General features: G+C 38.0%; 1 protein-coding gene across 4 annotated transcripts in view; it reads right to left on the reverse strand.

Annotated features, from left to right (window-relative positions):
- LRP2 (LDL receptor related protein 2) overlaps window positions 1–26,148 on the reverse strand; it is a 196,825-nt gene that overhangs the window by 92,375 nt on the left and 78,302 nt on the right. For all 4 annotated transcript variants that reach the window (XM_027589417.1, XM_027589418.1, XM_027589415.1 and 1 more), the window contains exons 17-30: window positions 20,290–20,482; window positions 18,345–18,470; window positions 16,895–17,025; window positions 14,207–14,344; window positions 13,566–13,847; window positions 12,087–12,326; window positions 10,826–10,945; window positions 10,604–10,720; window positions 8,462–8,839; window positions 7,012–7,260; window positions 5,575–5,786; window positions 4,636–4,820; window positions 3,269–3,497; window positions 1,295–1,472 (exon numbers count right to left, since the gene is read on the reverse strand). In XM_027589417.1, coding sequence (XP_027445218.1) covers window positions 1,295–1,472; window positions 3,269–3,497; window positions 4,636–4,820; window positions 5,575–5,786; window positions 7,012–7,260; window positions 8,462–8,839; window positions 10,604–10,720; window positions 10,826–10,945; window positions 12,087–12,326; window positions 13,566–13,847; window positions 14,207–14,344; window positions 16,895–17,025; window positions 18,345–18,470; window positions 20,290–20,482 — 2,778 coding nt within the window. The remainder of the gene's footprint in view (window positions 1–1,294; window positions 1,473–3,268; window positions 3,498–4,635; window positions 4,821–5,574; window positions 5,787–7,011; window positions 7,261–8,461; window positions 8,840–10,603; window positions 10,721–10,825; window positions 10,946–12,086; window positions 12,327–13,565; window positions 13,848–14,206; window positions 14,345–16,894; window positions 17,026–18,344; window positions 18,471–20,289; window positions 20,483–26,148) is intronic.

A 26,148-nucleotide genomic window follows, 5' to 3' on the forward strand; every position in this document is an offset into this window, starting at 1 on the left:
AGAACAATCCTGTCTATAACCAGACTATGAACAAATAGCCACTGAGTAACCCCGAGCTTAGTAATAGAAATACGATGCCAAATAATACGTGTCTCCTTGCCTGAGCTAAAAGAGATCTTTTTACATTAAATGAAACCAACGTGCATGTTCCCTTTGTGACCTTGACATCTACCCACTGTTGTCCAAGTTTTGGTTAGATAGTAATCTTTTATATTTCTATTGATGACATCTTTGTGTGTCTCTGCTTCTTAAAATAAATAAGGGATGCTGTGTGCATCCCAAACTCCCAGGATGTTCTCTAGATCTTTAATGTTCTTATTATGTATACTGCATTAGATTCATTCACTCAAAAAATGTTCACCATGTTCCAAACACCATTTTAAGCACTGAGAATACTGTAAACATGGGGCAGATATTCTAACAAAGGGAGACAGACTTAAACTCATAAATTATGTGATTTCAAGATGTGTAGGTAAACAGCAAAAGAATTACGAGAGGGGTAAGCTATTTTAGATAGGGCGGTCAAGGGCCACCAAGGAGCATTTGAGAGAATCCCAAATGGCACTGAAGGAGCAACTCAAGCAGAAATCTGGAGAAGGGGTGTTCCAGGCAGTAGAAAGAACTGGTACAAAAGTTCAGAGTAGGAGGTAGCCTGCTATGCTTCTGGACCAAAATGAAGTCCAGTGTGGCAAGAGTAAATGGAAGAGGAGACAAGGAAGAAAAAGGGCCAGATTCTGAGGCATGGTGAGAAAGCACTACAGGTTTTGTTTGTTTTTTTGAGAGAGAAGATTAAGTGAAGATTAAGCGACTTATCCCTCTTCCCACCAGGGAGAACACTACCAATGCCAAATGTTTAAATCACCTAGCCATGCACACCACACATGTAGGATGACTTGGGGTGGCTGTAGCACAGCACCCACAGGGCACTGATGCCGTAATAAACGAGTCCTAAGAATAAGCTGCTCTAAGCACAGAGTGGCAGCAATAAAAGGATCTAAGGGACTGTCTGGTCTATGCCCTACTTGTCAGCCAAGGAAACTGGGATTCTGAGACTGTCACAGAGACAGTAGCCAACTGCTGAATAAAATGACAAAATTTAGATCTGCTATTACACACAAGATTTTCGCCTACCGTGCTAAATAAAAGTAATGGAAAGGTTAGGACTGGGGTGGTTGGTAAAGAGGAAAGGAAAATGCATTGCCCAAACAAATAGGTCTGCAACACTGAAAGCTCAGCATTCCCAGAACAAGTGGTTTCCAAGCTATTCCCAGGCAGATGTCTCTGTATCACTCACCATCTGGTTGTTTCACAGGATGAACTGCAACAACCCCAAGAGGCTGCTGAATATTACGAATTATGACTGACTGGTTCCCACCATGCCACTTATTGGCTTGCACAACCTGATAGGTAGAGCGGTCAGTCCAGTACACGGAATCTTCAAAGAGAGTTAGGGCATAGGGATGTCGCAGAATCTGTGAAGCCAAAGAGAACAATGAGACTTTGCCCAGAAATAAAAAAGGTGAATAATATAGAAAAGGAAAAGGATATCTGCCCAAGAACATGGTTTCCTTTAGCATTTAATTATTTAATAAAGACATGGGGAAGTCACTATCAAGAGACACATACAAAAAGCACTGCTGACCTATACATATCCCATTATACCACCCCAAATTCTTTCACCTATGGTGTCATTTAGCCTTCCTTTTTACTCTGGTAATTACTCTGGGCATCCATTTTACGAATGAAAGCAACACAGAAGTGCAGAAAGTAAGACGACTTATTGGGATCCCCTACTCTCAAGCCTTAGCCCCCAGCCCATTATCACCACTCTTCATCCAGTTCTATCTCTGCCACTCACAAATTCACATAAATCTGGTAAGAGCCTAGATGTCTATTCCCTGAAGGTAGGGAGGCCCTGCCAGGGTCCCTTAAAGCCACAGAACCATCAACAATGACAACTGTAGTATTTTTTATTATTTTTTAGACTTATTTATTTTAGAGGCAGAGAGAGCAGGGGGAGGGGCAGAGGGAAAGGGGGAGAGAGAAACCCAAGCAGACTCCTGCTGAGCACGGATCCTGACTTGGGGCTTGATCTCAGGAGCTGACCTGAGCTGAAATCAAGAGTCGGACCGTTAACTGACTGAGCCACCCAGGCACCCCAACAATGACAATTTTAAATAGAAGTCAGTAACAGCTCTTTGGTGAAATACGTATTTTCTGCACTTTCCCATTTAACTTGTGAGAACAAATTCACCAGAATTTTCTGAATAAAAATTGATTAACATATAGAATTGTCTAATTAATATGTTGTACACCTGAAACCAATATAGCGTTATATATCAATTATACTCCAATAAAAGATACGAAATATGTAACAGACTGTGATTTAATTGAGAAATCTAAATATAAATTATTAATTTATGCTTAACACTTTTTTAATTTTTATTTTATTTTGTTATGTTAATCACCATACATTACATCATTAGTTTGTTGTTTTTTTTTAAAGACTTTTTATTTATTTATTTGACAGAGAGAAACAGTGAGAAAGGGATCACAAGCAGGGGAAGTGGGAGAGGGAGAAGCAGGCTTCCCGCTGAGCAGGGAGCCCGATGCGGGGCCTGATCCCAGCGCCCTGGGATCATGACCTGAGCCGAAGGCAGGCGCTTAACGACTGAGCCACCCAGGAGCCCCACATCATTAGTTTTTGATGCAGTGTTCCATGATTCATTGCTTTCATGTAACACCCAGTGCTCCATTCAGTACGTACTCTCTTTAATACCCATCACCAAGCTAACCCATCCCCCCACCACCCTCCCCTCTAGAACCGTCAGTTTGTTTCTCAGAGTCCATAGTCTCTCATGGTTCATCTCCCCCTCCGATTCCCCCCCTTCATTTTTCCCTTCCTGCTATCTTTTTTTTTTTTTTTTTAACATGTAATGTAGTATTTGTTTCAGAGGTACAGGTCTGTGATTCAGCAGTCTTAACACACTTTTTTAAGGTGTAGAAGCAACAGATTAGCATCTACAGATCAACTAAATCACACAAACTATTAATCCTTCCTGGACACGGCATAATCTGACAATGAACTGGAATAAAAATATTTATTTTCTGTTAGAAAAGATGGATTGGCCCTCACTCCTGTTGCCACTTCCTGGATTGACCTTGTCTAAGACACAATAATCAATTTCTTAGTTTTCTTGTTACTCTATGTGCTTTCGACTAAGCCACTCTTGCGGGTTCAGTTTAGTTTTCCTCAATACCAACTTACCAAATCACTGGCTATCACCTGCCTCCGATGCTGTCCATTATAATCACAATAGTCTATGTAATCAAGATAGGAATCTATAAAGTAGAGCAGTCTGTTGGGGTAGTCAATAGTTATGCCACTAGGCCAGAAAATCTTCTCCTGGACAATGACAATGCGCAGACTGCCATCCATGCTGGCTCGCTCAATACGAGGGTGATGGCCCCAGTCAGACCAGAACATCACATGGTCACTGTGAAAAGAAATTCATCACCAATTGGAAAGGGTATAGTTCAATCTGAGAATAACTGCCATTTTAAGATGACATCATCTTTAGGTTCTGCTTAAAATAAATCATCTCCAGTTCAGAATGTCTGTACAGAGTTTATTATTTCCTCTGAGTGTCCCAAAGTAAAACTGTAATCATAATGCAGTCATAAGCCATCTGGGTGTTTCTAAAATGTTCATAAAACATGCAGAACATTATGACAATGAAATGTCTCAATGCCTATTCATGTTTCTGTACAATCCACAAATAGTTCATCTAGAAAAATCCATCTGGCCTTGTTTATCTACGTTGTCGTTTTTTAAGATAAGAGAGGCATTTGTTCATCATTAGAGATCCATCATAAATTTCACTGGTGTGTAATACTTTACAATATCTAGGAAGTCTTCATTGCCATTGAGCATAATTTGCCTAACTCATGATCCTACAGAAAAGAATCTAAGAGAATCTTAAGTAAATTCAAGGAAAGAAGCCATCCAAGGTTTCAAAGCACCTGGCAGAATTTCTCCTTCCCTTCAGGACCAGCAGGCAAACATTTTCTTTCCTACATGACATAAAAGGGAACCCTAATAAACAACATGAAACTAAAGCAGGAAAATCTTGCTTTTTGTTGTTGTTGTATAACCATGAGATATCAAAGTTACAAACTGGCCCATCTATGGAATACTATTGTGTACATCCATTAGAGACCTAATTATGTAATTCTATAACAATCAGTTCAATAATTATATTACCAAGCTAATGAATCAATGAGTTACAAACTGGCCCATCTATGGAATACTATTGTGTACATTCTATTAGAGACCTAATTATATAATTCTGTAACAATCAGTTCAATAGGTATTACCAGGCTAATGAATCAATGAATCATAATGAATCAACGTGTTCTTAAAGTGAACAACAAATTGCTCTCATGCACTATATGAAGAAGACTGAAAAGATAAAGGATGGATACCAGTAACACCTGGTTGGTTACCATTTCTATAGAGATGTTTAAACAAAGTTTCATTTCAAATTTTGAGACATGCATATCAGCCACATCAGGTTACTACTGTTTTTCCCTCATAACCGTGTCACAAGAGTATCATTAAAAAAAAAGTCTTACCTATTTCTGGGATCTAATGCTAGTCCCCTTGGATTTGATACATTCTTACTAATCAGCACAGTCCTGTGGCTACCATCCAGTTTAGATACTTCAATTGTTTCCAGGGCATAGTCTGTCCAGTAAAGATTGCGACCTACCCAATCTACCACAATACTTTCAGTCATAGTGACACCACTGTTAAGTATCTAAAGACAAAAGTAAATAAAAAGTGAATTCTAAAGACAATAAATGCAAACACTGAAATTATATGAAAATCTAGAATAAGACAACTAAACCTGTCCTATGATTGCTTGTGAGGATGAGAAAATTTCGTCTTCCGTGTAGCTAACCACCAAATCAACAGTACGGCTTTCCAGGAAAAATATACTGCATTTTGTAGAAATGAATACTCTAGGATACCTCTACTGTTTAACGTTTTTGCATTTAAACAAAAGCTCCATCCATTCACTAAATTGGCAACCCTATGAAACTTTATAATGTTCACATGCCAAAATACTATCTGATTAAATGATTAAATGCCAACAATTATAAAATAAAGTCCTAGGGGCAGAGGAAACATAACCACTAAGGGTCAAGAAACTGAAACTGTGGGAGATGGACTGAGAAACCTAACTAGATTAAAGCTAAGGAAAAACAACCCCTAACTCCCCTGTATTTTCCTCTGCTCTCATCCACTAGGAAAAAGAAAATTGTGAAGTCTCGGCATCGTGTGACCTGGAATTCAGAATCACGGATCTGCCTTCAGAGGCCAAATTCTTATCTAAAACACCCCATGTATTGGGAGTTACGAACTTCCAGGCCTCTTGGGTGCAATGTGGCTCAGAGGGGAATATGAGAGCTACCCAGGATGAGGTAGGACCTGCTCTCACTGGTGAATAAGAGTTTTAGACCCAAGACAGGGGGACTAGTCAGGCCAAAGATCAGCAGAAATGTACTTACTACTCTTCTGTCTGTTCCATTTTGAAATGCACTCCAGATTTTACCCTGACTTCCATCAGACCAAAAGACACGACCGCTGACTGAATCAAAATCAAGAGCTACAATGTGAGAACCATTCCGGACAATTGAATAGATATTGTGAACCTGGGAGGTGATATTGTCAGCAACAATCTGGTTCTGACTTGCCACAAGTAGCAACAGACTTTCAGATCCTGTCCAAGAAGAAAATACAAAAATGTCAATGAACGTGGGAGAAACCACAATTAAAACATCTTTTAAATATTTGATGCAATACTTTTTTTTAAAGAAGATTTTATTTATTTATTTGATAGAGAGAGACACAGTGAGAGAGGGAACACAAGCAGGGGGAGTGGGGGAGAGAGAAGCATGCTCACCACTGAGCAGGGAGCCTGATGTGGGGCTCGATCTCAGGACCCTGGGACCATGACCTAAGCTGAAGGCAGACGCTTAATAACTGAGCCACCCAGCCGCCCCTTGATGCAATACTTTTGATAACAGAAGAAAGATTTAACTCCAAACTATAGTACTAGGGAAAACAAACAAAAGTCCCTATAAAAAGAATTTATTTATTTCATCTTAATAGTTAGCTGATTTTCATGAGTATTTATTAACCTAAGCTTTTGCCAAAATAGCTTTGTTCCTGGAATTATACTCCAATGTTTGTCTCACTATCAATCTGGAGCGAACTATACTTGCATTTTTCCAGTTACTATTTGTTATTTTTGTACCTACTTTTGAATATTGCTTATCTTCCTTCCTAGATTGTAGGCTTCCTAATAATGGGAATTAATTCTTAAATATTTTTATTTTGCAGCTGTGGCAGAGACTTTTAATTTACCTCTCAATACCCCCTCTCCATTTCCTTTTTAGTAATAAATGACGCCACGTTTTACCATGGCACATAGCCTTCACCCTCAACTTTATCCCCCGGACTGTCTACCATCTACATTCCTACTTGAAAAAGAAAGGAACTGTCTATTTTGTGTTACCCATCTTTATTTGGTCACATTTGAAGCAGTCAAATCAATATCTTAATACATAGTATAATCATCTTCACATTATGAAACTGAATTAATGTTGGTTGAATTGAGTCAATTAAGCATTACATAAAGATGCTTAAAAGTGATACAGAAATCACTTTTAAATAATACAAAAACCATTGCTATTATTTTAAATAGAAAATCATCTATTTATCCTTAAACCTCTATTTTCCAAAATATGTCAAGATCTTTATGAGTATTCACTTATTTAATCCTCATAATAAACTGAGGTTTAAGGAGGTTACATAACCCATCCAGGATTCAAGTCCATTTGACTCCAACGTTGTCAAATGCCTGCATGCAACATTTGATCTTAAACTCTGGAGTGTGCTGTTATACTGGCTGGAGTTAGTTCACTTTCAAGTTCAGTCATTACCTGTAACTTTGCAAGTCCTTCTGTCAGTGTCTAACGTGTATTCGTCATCACACCAGCACCGGAAAGAACCTCTCGTATTGAAACAATGCTGGCTACAAAAGCCTGGGACATTACATTCATCTATGTCTTCACAGGTCTTAGAATCATTGGCAAGCAGGTATCCTGATGGACACAGGCATTGAGCCCCAAAGGGCCCCTGAACACACTGGTGAGTACAACCACCATTGGAATCTAAGCAGTTATCCTGGTCTAGAATAAAGAAAGAGAATCACAAAGGGGAAAAGTCAGGAATCTTTGCTTTTTTGGTTCACTCTATTGTAATATTTGTCATACATTCTGATGCTACCTTCAATGTAATACCCAGGTAAGAACTAAGAGCAGCATTCACTTGGATGAGCTCCATAGGCTTGTCAGTGTCTGCTCTGATTTGCTTAAGGACTTACTGTCCTTCGCAATCACTGGACTGAAACCGCTTTCTTCACTATAACCCTCTATTATAACTCCATTTAGTGCAGTGAGAGAAACTTGGGGAGATATTGCTGGCATCAAGAAATACAAGTGTCATTGATAAAGCATGCAAAGAGACCTAAATGACTTCCCACTTGCTTCCTGACATTCTTCTACCTATAGAGAAATGGAAGACAAGACTTTGACATTCAACAGCAAGTGCTGGAAGATCTATGAAAGTGAATAAATGGAAAGGGAAAGGCAACTGGAACACTAGAGGGCACAGATCCACCAGCATGCCACCATTCCTTCTTTTAGGGCCAAAACAGCAATGCCTGAAGCCACCCAAAGTCGGTTCTTATGCCTGGGATGCAAATGCCCTCTGGTGCCATGTACAGTCTAACTTATTTTTCAGAGTCATGATATGAAACATGCTCCAGAGAGGGAAGTAAGTCAAAATGATTAGAATATTTTCAGCACAAACATAACCCATTTAAAATCGTAAGAATCTAAAATATTTTGCAATCATACCTGGCTGGGGTTCATCTGAGAGTGAGCATTGATTAAAGAGGAAAGAAAGAAAGGACAGTAATTAGGATTACATGCCAATCACAGGATTTTAATCACAGCAAACACAAATCCCCGGACTTCATTTGTTTTGTGGCAAGTTCTGATTGAAATTAGAAAATACTGAAGTTAGAAAACCTTAGGACCACAGTCCAAAAAAATTTTAATTTGACAATCTAATGGCCTCATTTAGTCTCATTTTTCTAAAAAATAAGTAAAAACACAGAACCAAGTGCAAAGGATTTAATGAGAAGTATCATCCAGTGGTGATTTATTTGAATTCCAGGATGCTTAGCCCTACACAGATTCGAACTCATAGAGGACCCAAAATCCCTTCCTTAAAGCTACATGGTGACTGAGACAATGGTGATGCACAGCAGGCCACTGTATGCTCAGAACGAATTTATGGCCATTAAACTGTGGTCAAGAAACTTACTGCAAAGTGGGGATTCATCTGTCCCATTGGGGCAGTCAAAGATGCCATCACACACTGCACTCAGATTCACACAGATGCTATGGCCAGGGCAATGCCATTGCCAACTGGGACAGTGAAAGGCCTGAGTGGGGCAGTCCTTCTCATCACTCAGATCCCTGCAGTCATTGTCCCCATCACAGAGCCAATCTCTGAGGATGCAGTTTCCATTTTCACACAGGAAATGAGATGGAGGGCAGGTCCTGGGGGCACAGCCATGGTGCTCATCAGATCCAAAGATGCAGTCTTGATGCCCATCACACTCCCAGCTCTTCGGGATGCAGACACCATCTGCTTGGCACTGAAATTCATCTGGGTGGCACATACCGGGAGGCCTTGTTGCTAAGAGAAATGCATGGGGGAGATGGGCTTGTGAATGCAATTCATAATCCTTCTTATGTAATTCCTAGATTCACAGGAAATGATTTTGGATCAAGGGTACATTTAAGAGAATGACTATGACAAATTTAATATTAAAATCTAAAACAACATAGGGTTCTCAGACATGTGGTAAAGAAAAATCTTTATATGTGTCCAACAAGTCCCTGGGTCAAAAGAAAATTCTGTTTCCTATGTTTTTAATGTTCATTCAATTACGGGTTAAATCAAATTTATCTGCCTCTTTATTAAATAATCACCAGTGCATTTCAATAGAGCTTAAACAGCCATTAATTTGTTACTTTGAATTCATGTGTTTAATATCATATATTTGGGTGTTATTAATTTTCCCTCAAGCAACCTACGCCCAATGAAACCAGCACACATTAAGTAAACAAAAGGTGACAGTAAATCCTTACTTCTTTGTAAACTTTCCACTATTCATTAAGCAATCCTGGATAGATAAGAGTTGCTTCCCTATCTCACAGGGGTAAACCCAAGCTTCCTCCCAGGGGCCTTGTAAGGCAACAGCAAGTCAGTGGCAATTGGCAGTTTAACCACAAATTATCACAGAAGAATCCATACTTTCAACATAAACCAGGAAAATCAATGATTAAGAATCTCTGGGTGTTGTAAACATCTATAAAGTATTAAGCATTTTATTCGACTTTTCTTTTTATCCATAGATTTAAATACTTTTTTTCTGATTGGGGAGGAAAATTAATAAAAACCTACTTTTTATGATCCAAAACACCATTATTCTAACAAATGATCCCCTTACTGACAATCTTTTAAAGTCCAAAATCCACGGAACACAAAAAGTGAGCAAAAAGAGATACCATCCACCATAGTTCTCCAGCCCATGGAGATTATAGATCCATCAGATTTATATTCCATAAGTGCTCCTTGAATCCTATGACTAGAAGGAATTTCTTTTCTGTGAACCTCAAATGAATTTTATCTGTACCATTTCTAAGGCCCTTATAACTGTGTACTTTGCTTCAGTTATCTCTTAGGTTATATAATTTTTCTTACTTTAAGGAACATCTTAGCAGATATTCAACAAATAATAGCTTAAGTGAATTCATTCAAGTCAATATCAAATACCACTTCACACCATATCTGTACCATGATTTGATCTCTCTATTGAGATTTAAAAGAAACCATTAAGACATCTTTATGTATAAGAAGCCTCAAAAACTTGAAACCCACTAATCTGGGATATCCTAGGAAAAATTAATAGTAAGAACAAAAATATCTAAGAATATTTAACCTACCTAAGGGACCATTGGAAAGTGTCCATTTATACAACCACTGGATTCACAAATTAGAAGTCATTATTTGGAAATACCTAGTCAACTTTACTGTATGTTCAATACCGCATTCCTTTGATAATAGTTTGTAATTCAGGCTGTCTTCCCTCCAAAGTTTATCCGAATTAGAGAAAACCTACAGTAATATCAATGCTGGTAAAACTGAAACATGCAGGGGCACCTGGGTGGTGCAGTTGTTTAAGCGTTCAACTCTTGATTTCAGCTCAGGTCAAGATCTCAGGGTCCTGAGACCTCAGCCCCTGTGCCGGGGTCCGCCCTCAGCATGGAGTCGGCCTGAGATTCTCTCTCTCCCTCTCCCTCTGCCATTCCCCTTGCTCGTACTCTCTCTCTCCCCCACCCCAAAAGGAATAAAATCTTTTAAGAAAAATGAAACATGCAGATATATGGTACTTACAACAGTCTATCTCATCAGAGTGATCACTGCAGTCAAAAACCCCATCACAATGATATATGTTACTAATACACCGACCCTCACTGGTACATTTGAATTGAGAAGCAGTGCAATTAATTACTGAGAATGAAAAAAAAAAGCATTAGAAATTAGCTCAAGAAGAAAACCACTAAACACTGAGATTATTTTTAAACATCATGAATAAAAATAAAGCAATCTACTTACCACAACCAGCTTCATCAGATCCATCAACACAGTCCTTGTCCCCATCACAGACAAAAGATAGGTCAATACATCGATGATCAGGACAACGAAACTGACTAGGTAGGCATGTCTCTGTAAGTTCTAATGTCATTCAAAAACAAAACCAAGTAACAGTTTATTTCTTGTTCAGTGTGTACCAGAGCCAAATTGCAAAACGCTAAGGAGATACACAAGTCATCTCATTTGTACGTGTGTTCAAAATTCCTTCCAATCGGCCACAGTGCCAAAGTCAGCCCAGCAAGAGCACACAAAACCAGGACAGTTTTTGGAAAGAGGACTAAAAACATTATAGGTGAGAGTCAGAATCTGCGACTACACTTTGAAAAATAGACTATGCTTTCATAGTGAGCATCATGAACTTGGACTGGACTACACCTCATGATTATTATTGAAGTCTGTGACTGTAAAGCTAAGCAATGGAGCCCAACTAGACACCATGGTCGGCATGACTCATATGCCTAGCAGCAACAGTATACAGACAGATCAAAACTGCATTTAATCCAAAGTCTAAGCAGAACAATTAATTCTAGAAACCAGGGTCCCACCTTGCTGAAGAGACATAGCCTTTAGAGTCAGATGTGCTGGCTGCACCATCCACAACATGAAGCTGTATTAAATATAGACTTACAGAATGTGAAAGCTAGAAGAGATCTTAAAGTCCAAATGCTACAGAGGAAAGTGACTTGCCTATTCATGCAAACAGGACTAGGCCTTCATCCAGGGAACTCCACCCTAAACCATTATTACAGACACAAAACCAAACAATAACCTAAAAGAAATCAGAACTAGCAAGATGAAAAGCAGGCAGACAGTACTAACAGATTTCCATGCCTCTGTATTTTATCCCCTTTTTGCTTCTATGAAACGAAAAGAAAAACCAGTAGCCAAATGTCTGGATCATTTATATGATTTAGAAAAAAAACAAATTTGCCTTAAATATATGAAAAGTCAGTGGAGGAATTTTTTCCCCAGTTTGTGTCTGGATGTTAGACATCAGAGACAGTCCTTGTTTTGCATCCATAGAACTAACTCAGTGCTCAGGAGGAGTCTATGCTTCTTGTGTCTTTGCTCTTATAGCCTATGGATATGGCAATTGACAGACGGAACAGATGTGACTACGATACAATAAAAATTGTGTGAGCCTTAAAGTGTGAGAGGCCTACTGATTGTTCAAATCTATTCACTAGGCTGACCAACCACGAGAAATCTGTTCCAAACTTACGGCAGTTCTTTTCATCAGATCCATCCGCACAATCGTTATCTGTGTCGCAGAGCCAGCTCCTTGGAATACACAGATGATTATCACAGGTGAAGAAGGAAGCAGGGCAGGAAGTGGGTGCTTGGGAGGGACAGTTCTGCTCATCACTGCCATCCACACAGTCGTACTGCTTGTCACACCTCCAGTGTGCAGGGATGCACTCTCCGTGGCCACAGGTGAATGCTGAAGGTGCACAGGAATTATCTACAACGAAAACAAACTGGTCACAAAGACATTTGTTTTTACAGCCTGTTAAATGAGTTCTCACCTTGTAAAGGCCCAGTTCTTCTTTTTCAATGGGAGCAATGTACAAAATAAGAAGAGTATGTTGGCTAACTGAACTTAATAAAAAAAAGAAGAAATGTGCAAGTCATTCTCATCATCATCATCATCACTAGTGGACATTTCTTTAGCAATTATCATATACCAGGCATTTTTCTAAATGCTTCATATATTTTTTTTCTCTCTTAATCCTCACAAGAATGCTGTGAAGTATGTAGAATTATCTGCATTTTACAGATGAGGAAACTGAGGCTTTGAGAGATTTAGGAATCTGCCCCATATTCAATCTCTCGTTGGTATGATCTGAGGCCCATCCCTTACTTCTAAGCTAGTTCCTCTAATCACAATTTCACACTTAGTTTAGAGAAACCTTGAAAATGTGCCATTTGAAAAATGCAAATTGATAAAATATTTGGGTAAAATTTTGTACTTTTAGAAACAGAAAGATAATAGACCAAAGAGAAAATTTTAGAAATTTCAGAAAAGTACAAGTGGGCACTTTTATTTTCAAAACTGACCCTCTTCTTTCTCTCCAAAAAGACAGGTTATTATTACTATTGATCTCACCTTGGTAGAGATTTCTTAAGATTTCAATTGTTCTTTACCTATTTTTTTTTATTTTAATGGAATGCTTTTGTTTTCTGCAATAGCATTCATTAGGCCCCAGACTTTATAGACTGGATTACCATTGAAAGAAAAATATAAATGTCAAGACCACCATTTCACCCCTATTTTACTCCAAAGTGGGGGAAAGGGAATACAGCACATGGATTTTCAAATGCAATTATTCCAAGTACCTATTCTGAAATACTATTCTCTCAGATACTAAAGATTATATAAACCTATTTATTTTGATATGATTTTTTGAGGTTCTTGCCAAGATGTCATGACTGTATTGGTGATCCAAATAGCCAATGTCAGAGAAAAAATACTGTTAGTGAATATAGTCCAGATCAATAGTAGAAATCATTGGTAAACATTATCTATTAAGGATATTTATTATCTAGCTTCCTAAAGCCTTGGGGTACATATTAAAAAGCTGAAATTCTAAAAGATTTTTTCCCAAAGAGGTAACCCAACCTTTAAAAAAAAAAAAAAAAGGGCCCACCTCTCTCTGTTCTACTCATCTCAGAAAGTATCTTCTGTGTGTAAGTTACTTACTGAATTGGCCACATAGGAGCTCATCACTGTTATCATGACAGTCATCTACTCCATCACAGTGGTAGTTACTGGGCACACATCTGCCATTGCTACAGGGAAAGGAAAAGGAGCCACACTGCTCCATGGGTGGTTCACGGGACGGGTCTTCCTGGCATGTCAAGTGATTAGAAGTCAAACTCATTCCATATGGGCAACCACACACCCGCTGGAAATTTGGCACTGGGAAGCAAAAGTGGCTGCAATCACCATTTGGATGTGTGGGTCGATTACAGTAGTTAGAACCTGAAAAAGCAATGCCCGAGGTGAGTTATGGTCATTTCTGCTGGGTTGATCAGTTGAAGGAAAACAAATAGGAAAAGAACAACATTCAGACCCAACACTACAAAGTAGCTTCTTTCTGGAAATCAACATGCCAAATATAACATTCAGTGTAAACACAGAAAAAGTCCTTAAAATGTGTTTTTCCCAAAAATACTTTTAGGGTTAACAGAATTGAACAGAGATTTTAAGTCTTATGTTATTTAACTATCTGGGTGACAGGAATGTATATCAGGAGCTATACTAAATCATTAAGTACTAAAGAGAAAAGAAGCCATCATGTTAAATAAATACAAACATATGAAAGATTGTGGAAATCTCACCAATCTGAGTGTTAGCATCATATGACTTCACATGCATTATATTAGTGATACCACTTCGGATAACCCTCATGTCTCCACCATCCGTTTTCCTGACTCGAACGATAGCACCCAGTCTCCAGTCAGTAAAAAACACATGGTCTAAGAAGAAACACCAGTGATTGGTATTTTCATCACAACTCACTTATAAATCATTTTGGAAAATGCAATAGGCTTGTAACACTTCTTTCAAATGTGAGAAGATTTTCCCATAAATATCTGTAATATGTTTCTGTAATCATTTTCTGTGACTTCTTACTCTCTAGGAATGACCCTTTACAAGGCAAAGGCGATATATTTAATGATACCAGGGTTCCGGTTCAGGCAGGCGTGTATGGAGTATTGCAATGGCATTTAATAGCCATTAGGTTTGGACTTCCATAGGTAAAAATGAAATTTTGGATTATTCGATAGAACATTAGATGTACCTCATGTGACTGAGTTCTTAGCCCAGCTAAAGCACTAAACTTCTGAGTGCTTACAGGCAAATACTTAACTGTGTGAGGGTTCTTTTTTTTTTTGGTAAAATTAAGGAAATAGACTAAATCTCTAAGCTCCCTTTCAGATCAAACATTCTATATAACCCGTCTTAACTAAAGACACTAATTTTTTTTTTTTACACTCAACTTTACTAGGAAGCTGTTGAGAAGGAAAAGTACAGATCTAGTGCAAAAAGGCACTTTTGCTGTAGCTCTGGAGATCAATAAAATTATTCACAGAAGTATGTCTACCCCTACAGTTATAGTCATATTCCATGAAGTTCAAAATAGTAAGACAGAGGCATCACAAGATTCTGAACTTCAAAAATCTAGTCTTGTTCACTTTACACTAGCTACCAAAGCAGGGAAGTGAACGTATACATTTTTAATAGAATCAGTGGATTTTTCTCTTTAACAATACTTTGTTAAAGTAACCAGCTAACCAAAAAATGCCTAAAATGCCACAAATTTTATCATTAGACCAGTTTTCCTTATCTGTGGCCTAATCAATGACTAATCAGTCACTGACTTACTAAATCTTATCTAGACTGAGTCCCACCACTCATGAAGGTATCTTACTATACTTAAATAGATAAGAAGTTCAATAAACCTTTCACTCCTATGTGGTGCAGATAGTCAAGCAGATCTAGCCTTTCACTAAAAATAATGATGATTTCTATGGTGTTGTGCAATCAAAGATTTTTCCATAAGAAATTCACAATGAGGGCAGTGTTGAGAGAAACTTGTTATTATTATTATTATTACTACTACTATTATTATTTAGGGAACATTGTGTTGTTTTCGGAAGTATGCACTAAAATTTTTTTCATACTGATAAAACCAAAAGGTATTGAAACTGCATTTTTGTTCAATCCCAAAGCATTTCATCAACAGCAGAGAAAATTTAACATTCTTACAATGTTCCGATGTAACAGCAAACGGCTGTCTGACATCATTAATGAAAAGAGAGTGAATAAATGGGAAGGCATAAAGTGGAAGGGATGAGTATTTATAATTGACTCATCTCATCAAAAATCTTACTCTTTCAAGAGCATTTTTAAAGTATTTTTAAATACCATGCACTCCTGCACAGATAGACAGCAGGATGGAACTTGCAATATATTTACTAGCTATTCATTCCACACTATATGAGTGGGAGAAAGTCTTTGATTTACAGTCAGTGTCTAGTCTTTTAAAGCACCTGGCTGATTATTCAGAGTAGAAGTTTCAACCAGGGACACAACTAGCATCTGGGGAGGGCCTTTGGTGGATCACAAAATGGCATTTCTCTAACTGGACTAATTATGGTTTGTCAAAGAGAACCAGGGTAGATTTTAGTCTCTCCTCACCCTTTTGGCCTGGCACTTTTGTGCAATGCACAAGCTATACAATCATTCACAGAAACCTTATTTTCAAGACTAGACAAACCACCTGTTTCACAAGTGCCAAGCTACATTATTATTCCCAACCCACACCACCACGCCTCCACTCAAGAGGGAAACTGATACATCAGTGTGAGATCCCTAAGGCTGTAGTTTCCCAGAATTCCATGCCCCCAGCAATCTTTACTAGCAGCAGTAAATTGTTGGAAAGTTTGATAAAGAAACAAGTATATCTTGCTATTTTTCACAAGCCATATTCTAACATTTGTATATAACAACGATGTCAGTTACCCAACATGTGTCTAAAAAGCTTCAGAGCCATTCAGTGACTACGCAGTTGATAAATATTTGTAATAATTTTTCCACAAGGATTCTGAGGACATTCTTACAGAGAAAAACAAAACACTACAAGTTACCACAAACGCTCTTGCTGGTTTATTCCTGAAAATTATGAAAGCAGTAGTTTATTATTTCCTTGCGGGATATTTATGTAATAGAGCACTTGGGAAGTTCAACGTTATAATACATGCAATCTACAAAATGCTATACCTATATAAGTTGTCAATTATTATCTAAAAGCATCTAAAAGAAAAAATACACTCTAAAAGTGAAATGTTCAGTCAAAAAAAACAAATGTTTTGTCTATACATATAATAGCACCATTTTCATTTTTTGTACTCTAAAGTAACCAACTTTTCTGTAAGTGTGAGATTGTCAAATGAGGATGAGTCTACTGTTAACAATTTGCAGAGTATAAAAACAACACACACTTCCACTGCTTCAAAGCATACCTTCAAAGACAGTAAGTCCAAATGGATGAGTCATCTGCTGTATATGGCCCAGGTTTCTTCTGTCTAAACCATCAAAGGTGCTGTGCTCGATTTTATCAAAAAAGGCATCTACCCAGTACAACCGTAAAGCACTAAAATGATAAAATACTTAGTTATGTGTTATGCAGAAGCTAGTAATGCACCCTTTACACTGAGGGCATTCATAAATGGCATGTTCAGTTGAAACATTATTGTTAACATTTATTAAACAAAGTTCTTTAAAAATTAAATTATACCCATTAAAAATGTAATAGTTTTATGCCCCCCAAAGATACAGTACTTTCATAAGTGAGTTTTAATTATTTATCTCAGAAAACTTAAAATGGGGGCACCTGAGTGGCTCAGTTGGTTAAGCATCTGCCTTTGGCTCAGGTCATGATCCCAGGGTCCTGGGATCGAGCCCCACGTGGGTCTCCCTGCTCAGTGGGGAGTCTGCTTCTCCCTCTCCCACTGCCCCTCCCCCCTGCTCATTCTCTCTCTCTCTGTAATAAATAAATAAAATCTTTAAAGAAAAAGAAAACTTAAAATGTTGTTGTCTTCAAGTTAGGTATTTTCTTTTTCTTTTTTTTTTTAAAGATTTATTTATTTATTTTGAGAGAGTGAGAATGAGAGAGAGAGAGAGAGTACATGAGAGCGGGGAGGGTTAGAGGGAGAAGCAGACTCCCCGCTGAGCAGGGAGCCCGATGAGGGACTCGATCCCGGGACTCCAGGATCATGACCTGAGCCGAAGGCAGTCACTTAACCAACTGAGCCACCCAGGCGCCCTAGGTATTTTATTTTTCTCCTGGTTAAGTCCACAAGTTAAGAAAGCCATGTTTAAAAGGCTAAATACATTTCTTTCGTCTCTCCTATAAACTACTTTGGCATTTCATGTCTGTAAGCTTTTTTACCCTGTTACCTTTTCCTATATTCCTAGATATATCATTAACTTCCTGAGAATTCTGTCTTATACTTCAAAATTCTCCCAGTGTGTGTGTGTGTGTATGCAAATACATATATATGTACGCAAATATGCATTTGTTGATTAACTGAAACCAAAGATTTCCTATCCTCAAGATGCCCTCTATGAAAATTATACATGACCTGAACTTCATCAAATCCCTATCCTACTTCTAATGGGATGTGGGTCTTGCCTCCTCTATACTGACCTTCCAAAGGTCCTATCCTTCTGCCTCCTCTATCGATTTCCTCAGAATATTCATGAATGCATTAGTTTTCATCCCAGCAGAATTTGGCAACTATGTTTGTGTTGTTTGTGTCCTTGTATCATTCTATAGCCTTCTCCCAGCACCAATCAATGATGTAAAAATATCTGAGTGCAAGTAATACCTGTTTCCTTACTCCATCACATTGCTTCATAATTATTTCACAGTAAGTGGGAACTCAGTACTTTGGGATGATTCCTACTCACCCCCAATCAATGGCCAACCCATTGGGCCATCCAAGAGTAGTGTTTACTATTGGCAAAAGGTTAGATCCATCACACCACGCTCTCATAATTTTAGCAGGACGGAACCAATCAGTGAAGAATATGTACCTTAAAAAAAAAAAAAGAGGTAATAAATCAACCATGTTAACAGTGGAACAATATACATGACTTGGAGAGATTTAGCACAAACTCAGATTTTCCAGAGACTTGCTACAACTAATTTCATTTTCTGCATATGCTATCAGGCTTACACGGAAAAAGTAAAATCTCCTTAATAAGCAGATTCAGATTGAGTATACAACTGATCTAACTCTTATTTTTTTGATCTCTTAATTAAAAGTTTGGTTATCAACATATAACCAAAGTCACAAATACAAAAGGCATTAAAAGGAGCATCCAGAGGAGAGAACCACTGTGCTAGACCTAGGACCTAAAACTGTTGTCACCAAGTAGGTTCTTTAAAAAGACAAAATTCGGGTTATGTTTTATGATTCTATTTTTTAAGCAATCCTTATACCCAACATGGGGCTTGAAACTACAATCCCGACACTGAGTCACACACTCCACCAACTGAGCCAGCCAGGCACCCCTGGGTTACATTTTAAATACTCCGAAGTTGTTCAAATGAAATGATACACTATGAGCAAGAAAACAGATTTTAATCTCTCTTTCCTCTCCTAGATTAAACATCTAGGACACACTAGATAACTGTTTAGTCATCTTCCACAAGGAATTATCAATTTGCAGGAAAGCATTTCATCTCTGATGAAGAATGCACCCAAATCAACATACCTCTTGTACAATCTCTACCCAAGGCATGTTTTTTTATTGAGGAGTGACAAAAAGAAAAATCTAGGGGGAAAAAAATTCTCTTTCATGTGAGCCTTAGAACTAAAATTAGTCTTTTCCAAAACTAACTTTCTGAAATGTGACTTAATATTCTTTTAAATGAAGGAGTCAGTAGGAAAGGAATTTAACAGCTTTTTCAAAACCAAATGCCAAAGATTTAGTTTAAGATAAATTCATTAGAAAATCAACTCTCTACAGGGCAATAAAATTTCTTATTAATAGTACCACCAGTTTTTAAATGTTTCTTACATTATTTCACAGGGAGAAAATTTAAATACAAAATAAGCATTCTAGAGGCCTCATACAGAGTTCTTTGACACAAAGGCTTTGTAGTCAAGTAGGCCTGGAATTTGAATCCTAACTGTTGCTTAACAGGTAGTCTATCCACCTGGCTCACAAACCAGCTTTTGAGTTAGACAAGATTATGTAAAGTGCTTACTAGGTGCCCTCCATTAATTAGGCTTCAGTGAAGTCCCACTCATTTTCTTTTTTTTTTTTTATTCCACTCAAGTACAACTACCCAGCTCAGACTTGTTCCAAACAAACATATTAGCTACTAACCATATTTAAATTAGAAAGGTAAGAACCTAAAAAGAATAGTATAAACTGTTCTTTCTTGTCTGACACTACCAATCATGGAGTGATTAAACATGAAACTCAGTCTGTAGTCTGAAAGACTTTTTATTCTGAAAACTACTGAATGATTAAGCAAGTTTTGCTAAGCTTTATATCAATACATTAAAGCAAGGAAAGAATTTGAGCCTTTCCTGATAATTCCACTGTACATTCAATCCTCCTCTACTGAATCTGTATCACATTGTTGGTCCTCTTCAATTGTGGAAAAAAACCCACACTTCAGTGAAAAAAACCCACACTTTAGTGAAGACTGGGAAAGCTGAAACTAAGGAGATAAAGTGATTACTTAAGCTTATGCTAAAGGGATAAAATTTAAGGTTATTTCAATTTATATAGTTCAATCTTACATTTGCTGAACTTGCCAAATAACTGTGGCATCACTTTTCCATAACTTTAAAAGACATACAGTTGCAAGCTCTTCAGAAAATATGAACACACTTACCCAGCAATAGGATGAACTACGATTGATCGTGGGTTATTTAAATTCTGGATTATTGCACGTCTCAATTTATCAGCTAGCCTCATGACACTGATACTCCTGTAAGAAGCATCTGTCCAATAGAGATTCTTTGAAATCCAGTCAAAAGTCAAACTTTCAACACTTTCCACCCTGTTGGCAGTCAGAATTTCTCTTCCTGTAAGTTGAAAAATGGACAAGGTTTAAACTAAGCATATTTTATGACATACATTTTCCTACTACTGCATATTTAAATTGTGTCAGAGTTACAGAATATTTCAGTAACCCATATGGAATTCTTTAAAAAAAAAAAACTAAACTGCCAAGCAACAACATGAGATAAACCTAGAATCTATCCATTCCCAAAAGTTTGGATCTCAAAGAACAGATATGATTCTGATAAACAGAACCAGAAGTGGTATGCCCTACATTTACTCCCTCGTTCAACCTTCCAGAAAAAGAAAAAAAAAAAAGAAAGAAAGAAATTCTTATTGCAGAACATCTTAAGAGAAGATACCTGAGTTCACATATTCACAAACACCACCCACAGACAGCTTTGGTAAGCTGACACCACGAGGTACGAATGGCGGGGGCGGGGGGAATCTCTGAGGTGTGATGACCCAACCTTCTCATCAACAGCCTTTCAAAAACCTCAACGTTGCCACATTTTAAAAAGACCAGTGAAGATACCAAAAGAAAATCAGAGCTGGGTACAGGAGAAAAAAAAGATCTCGTTCCTCTTTGTGAAATTTTTATGTCTTTTCCTCTCTATTTCCTATTTTTTACTAAAGAAAATCTGAGCCACGGTGAAAGATAACACTTTTTTTGAAGTAGGAAAACCAATCTTAGTGCTTTTTCCATTCATCTACTTAGTGAATTATAAAAACAAAGTCCTCTCTGTGCTAGGTACCATACTAGAAACTTAGGAAACATAATATTGCTAATAGTATTAATAATAATAGCTTATATTGAACACTAATTATGAGCCAGGAACTGGTCCAAGAATTTTACATGGATTCATCAACCCTTACAATAGTTCAATCAACGTATTATTAGGGGGCACCTGGGTGGCTCAGTCAGTTAAGCACCTGCCTTCGGCTGAGGTCATGATCCCAGGATTCTGGGATCAAGTCCCGCATCGGACTCCTTGCTCGGTGGGGAGCTCGCTTCTAACTGCCTGCAGTTCCCTCTGCTTATGTGCTCTCACTCTCTCTCTCTCAAGTAAATAAATAAAATCTTTTAAAAAAAAAGTATTATTAGTATCCCTATTTTGCAGATGAGGAAACTGAGTCCTAGAAAAGTGAAGCATCTTGAAAGAAGTGTGGAAACTGCCTTCAAGGGATTTATAATGAAGTGAGAGAGAGGAGAGGAGGCAATTAGGCCAAGGGGCAAAAATCAAAGAGTAATGGGTGTTATGATAGAGGTACACACAGAATGATATGAAACACAGAGTCCAAATGAATCATATGGCAAGGTGGAGGTGAGGAAAAGTTTCCCAAAGGAAGTGTGCTGAATTGGGTGCTAATAGGAAAGCAAAGGCTTTCGTCATGCTTTTTGTCAATGTCAAGTCTATACTGAGCAAGTTACCTTTTAAAATATTCTATAGTCGTTGGTTAAACTTTCTATGCTTTGGTGAGGGAGGTATTACGTTGCTCTATTACGTGAGAGGGAGACAGACTGAGAACTCTACATTTCAGAGGTTAATGAGTTAATGATAGAGGCTAAAAGAAAGGGAGAAGTTCATATTTAAACCACCAGATCCTGGGAGGAATGGGGGAATAAGAGGGGAAGGGAGAGTGGTCATGCTCTATGCTAAGGCAGGAGGTCTGTGAAAAATGGGGTACAGATGCCCACTTAGACCTACTGGTTTTGAGGTGGTGGTGGGATATATGGTGAAATATCCAAAAGGCAGTTGGCATTATGGGATGGAACCTTAGAGAGCTTAGAAAGAGATTTATAGAGCCTTCCCTGATCTTTCCCTCATTCCCCAGGTTAGGAGGAAAATCATTAAGTAAATGCCCTATCATAAGTCTCCCCACACTGATTTATAAATCACTATCTAAATAGTTAATCAAAGACATGGAAGGCACAAAGTTATGCAGAAGATGAAGAAGAAGAAGAGAACCAGTGTTGAACATTAGAGAACACAGTTGTTTAGGAAACAAGCAAAGAAGGAAAGACCTGTTAAAGAACACCAGAAAGAATGGCCAAGAAAGAGAAGGAAATGAGACTGGAGGTGACTGAGATGAGAAGGGTTTCAAGTGACATAGTTGGCCAACTGGGATGGAATGAGAAATAAGTGAGAAGTACAAACGTAGAAGTGAGAACAGGAACATGTAGTCCAACCATGAAAAGGAGGAGAGCTGTAACTAGAGAGACACATGGACGGGCAGGTGGGTTGAATTTTTAGAATGAGAGATTTGAGCATATGTGAGTTCCCTGAGAGCTTCATTCAGCTGATCTTGACTTTAATCTGATTTCTGACAACTCATTTTCTATACGTGTACTCACCGACACTTCTTCCTCTCCCTGGAAAACAGCAACGTAATACCTCCCTCACCAAAGCATAGAAAGTTTAACCACTGACTATAGAATATTTTCAAAGGTAACTTGTTCAATATATAGACTTGACATTGACAAAAAGCATGATGAGCATTCCAGTTTGACAAAGCAGAAAGGAGCTGACCTGTGAGATGCCAGTAGGAGACTGAGCCTACATGGGGCTCGGAGGCCCAAGACTGCCTTTTGGTGAGAACTAAGACTGACTGGAGTTCTCCAAGCTCTGGGGACCTAACTCTGGTCCGCAGAAAAGATGCATTCTGGTTCAAAGTAGAAGACCGACCACACATGTTTTCTCCTCTTCCATCCAAACTCTTAAAATTACAGTCCAGGGACAGCAGAAAAGAGATTTCCATGGTTTAGAAAACAAAGTGATTGGAGGGGTAGTGGGGGGAGAAAGCTGCAAACTCAGTGCCAGCAGAGGGAAGAACCCCCCCAGCGCGCGCACGCGCGCGCGCGCGCGCGCGCGCGCGCACACACACACACACACACACACACACACACACACACACACACACACACACACACAGAAGACCCAGCCTATTGGCTCTCAGAGGTACCAGGAGAAACGCAGGGGCGAGGAACTAAGGGGCTTAGCTAAAAGTTGGTATCCAGAGCAATTAGACCACCAGGTCCCTCTCAGATCCTGAGCATCTATGCCATTCCCCTCCATTTACCTCTCTAACAGATCAGAGATCTTCTTCTCTGAAGGAACTGATGCAGAGGTGCCGTGGGCTCAAGGATACCACAGTGCACACGGGAATACTGGGATGGAACAGAACTGAATACAGGGGGATTGTGTGACTCGTGAACTGAAGGGTCCTTGGCCCGCTGTCCTCTGTACTTCTCCTAGAACATAGACAGCAAGCTACCCTAACCACGTCTTACTCCCCACACCAAGGAGAATGGAGACCTCTACTAATAACAAATGACTAACTCTAGAAAAAGATTTACTAGTATCAGTGTTTGGGAGCTCCCCAACAGAAAGGCCGCTGAAGTTCACCAGCTGATGAGGCTCATACATACAGACAGACCTTTTGGTAGCTTTTTATAGACTTGCCCTTAATATTAAACAAGGATCAAAGAAATTTGAAGAAAGCTTCCATCATGAAAAATAAGGGTTGAGATAAAAAAAAAAAGGAACCCAAAGAAAAAGGAAACAGAGGAAGATGAATTTTTTTAATTCCAGTACAGTTAACATACACTGTTGTATTTGTTTCATATGTACAATAAAGTGATTCGATTTTGTGTATTACTCAGTGCTCATCTAAATAAATGTACTCTTAATCCCCTTCATTTATTTCATGCATCCCTCCACCCATCTCTGGTAACCATCAATTTGTTCTCTATAGTTAAGAGTCTATTTTTTACTTAGTCTCTTTTTTTCCTTTGTTCATCTGTTTCTTAAATTCCACATATGAGTGAATCACATGGTACTTGTCTTTCTCTGACCCGCTTATTTCACGTAACAGTATACTCTCTAGCTCTATCCATGTTGTTGGAAATTGCACAAGGTCATTCTTTTTATAGCTGAATATGATTCCACTGTGTGTGTGTGTGTGTATATATATATATATATATATATATATATCACATCTTCTTTATCCATTCATCTATTGATGGACACTTGGGCCGTTTCCTTAATTTGGCTATTGTAAATAAGGCTGCAACAAATAGGGGTGCATCTATCTTTTCAAATTAGTGTTTTCATTTTCTTTAGGCAAATATTAGTAGTGGATTTACTGGATCATATGGTATTTCTATTTTTAATTTTTTTAGGAAACTTCATACTATTTTCTACAGTAGCTGCACCAATTTACATTCCTACCAATAGTGCATCAGAGTTCCCTTTTCTCCACATTTTCACCAACATTTGTTATTTCTTGTCTTTTTGGTATTAGCCATTCTGACTGGTATCAGGTGATATCTCATTGTAGTTTTGATTTACATTTACCTAATGATTATTGATGTTGAGCATCTTTTCATGTATCTATAGGTCATTTTGATGTCCCATTTGAGAAAATGTCTATTTGGTTCTTCTGTCGACTTTTTATTTAGATTTTTGTTGTTGTTGTTTTTATTGAGCTAGACTGAGTTCTTTATGTATTTTGGATATTGACCCCCTTATCTAATATATAGTTTGCAAATATCTTCTCCCAGCCTGTAGGTTGTCTTCTCATTTTGTTGTTTTTTTGCTGTGCAGAAAAGCATTTGATATAGTCTCATTTGCTGATTGTTATTGTTGTTGTTGTTTGTGCTTGATATCATGCACAAAAAATTATTGCCAAGACCAGTATTGATGAACTTCTTCCTTACATTTTCTTCTGGGAGTTTTATGGTATCAGGTATCAGTTTTTTAAGTCTTTGATCTATTTTGGTTAATTTTTTTGTGACTTATGTGAAATAGGGGTCCAATTCCATTGTATTACATGTATTTCTCCAATTTTCCCAGCACCATTTGTTGAAGAGACTATCCTTTTCCCATTGGTTATTCTTGAATCTCCTCTCAAATATTAGTTGACTATACATGCTGGGATCTATTTCTGGGCTATTTTCCACTACTTCTGGCCACTGTTCCACGATGTGTCTATTTTTGTACCCATATCATACTGTTTTTATTACTATGGCTTTGTAGTATAGTTTTAAATCTGAAAGTATGATACCTCCCGCCTTGTTCTGTTTCCTCAGGATTGGTTTGGCTATTCAGGGTCTTTTATGGTTCCATACTAATTTTAGGATTGTTTCTTCTATTTCTGTGAGGAATGCCTTTGGTAATTTGATGGGGATTGCACTGAATTTGTAAATGACTTTGGGTAGTATGACCATTTTAACAATATTAATTCTTCCAGTCCATGAACATGGGATATTTTTCCATTTGTTTGTGTCTTCAATTTCTTTCATCTAAGTTTTGTGGTTTTCATTGTACAGATCCTCTACTGTTGGTTAAATTTATTTCTAAATATTTTATTGTTTTTTGATGCTACTGTGAATGGAATGGTTTTATGTCTTTTTTGGATGATTCATCATTCAGTGTAAAAGAAATGCAACTGATTTCTGTAGTTGTGTCCTGCCACTTTATGGAAATTATTAATTCCAAAAGCTCTGGACTGATCCTTTGGGGTTTTCTTTATATATATAGGATCATACCATCAGCAAATAACTACTTTTTTATTTCTTCCTTTTTGATTTGATGCTTTTTACTTCTTTGTCTTGCTTAATTGCTCTAGCTAGGACTTCCAGTACTATATTGAATAGGAGTGGTGACAGAGGGCATCCTTGCCTTGT

Source organism: Zalophus californianus, chromosome 3 (genome assembly GCF_009762305.2).
Source record: "Zalophus californianus isolate mZalCal1 chromosome 3, mZalCal1.pri.v2, whole genome shotgun sequence".
Taxonomy (NCBI): Eukaryota; Metazoa; Chordata; class Mammalia; order Carnivora; family Otariidae; genus Zalophus; species Zalophus californianus.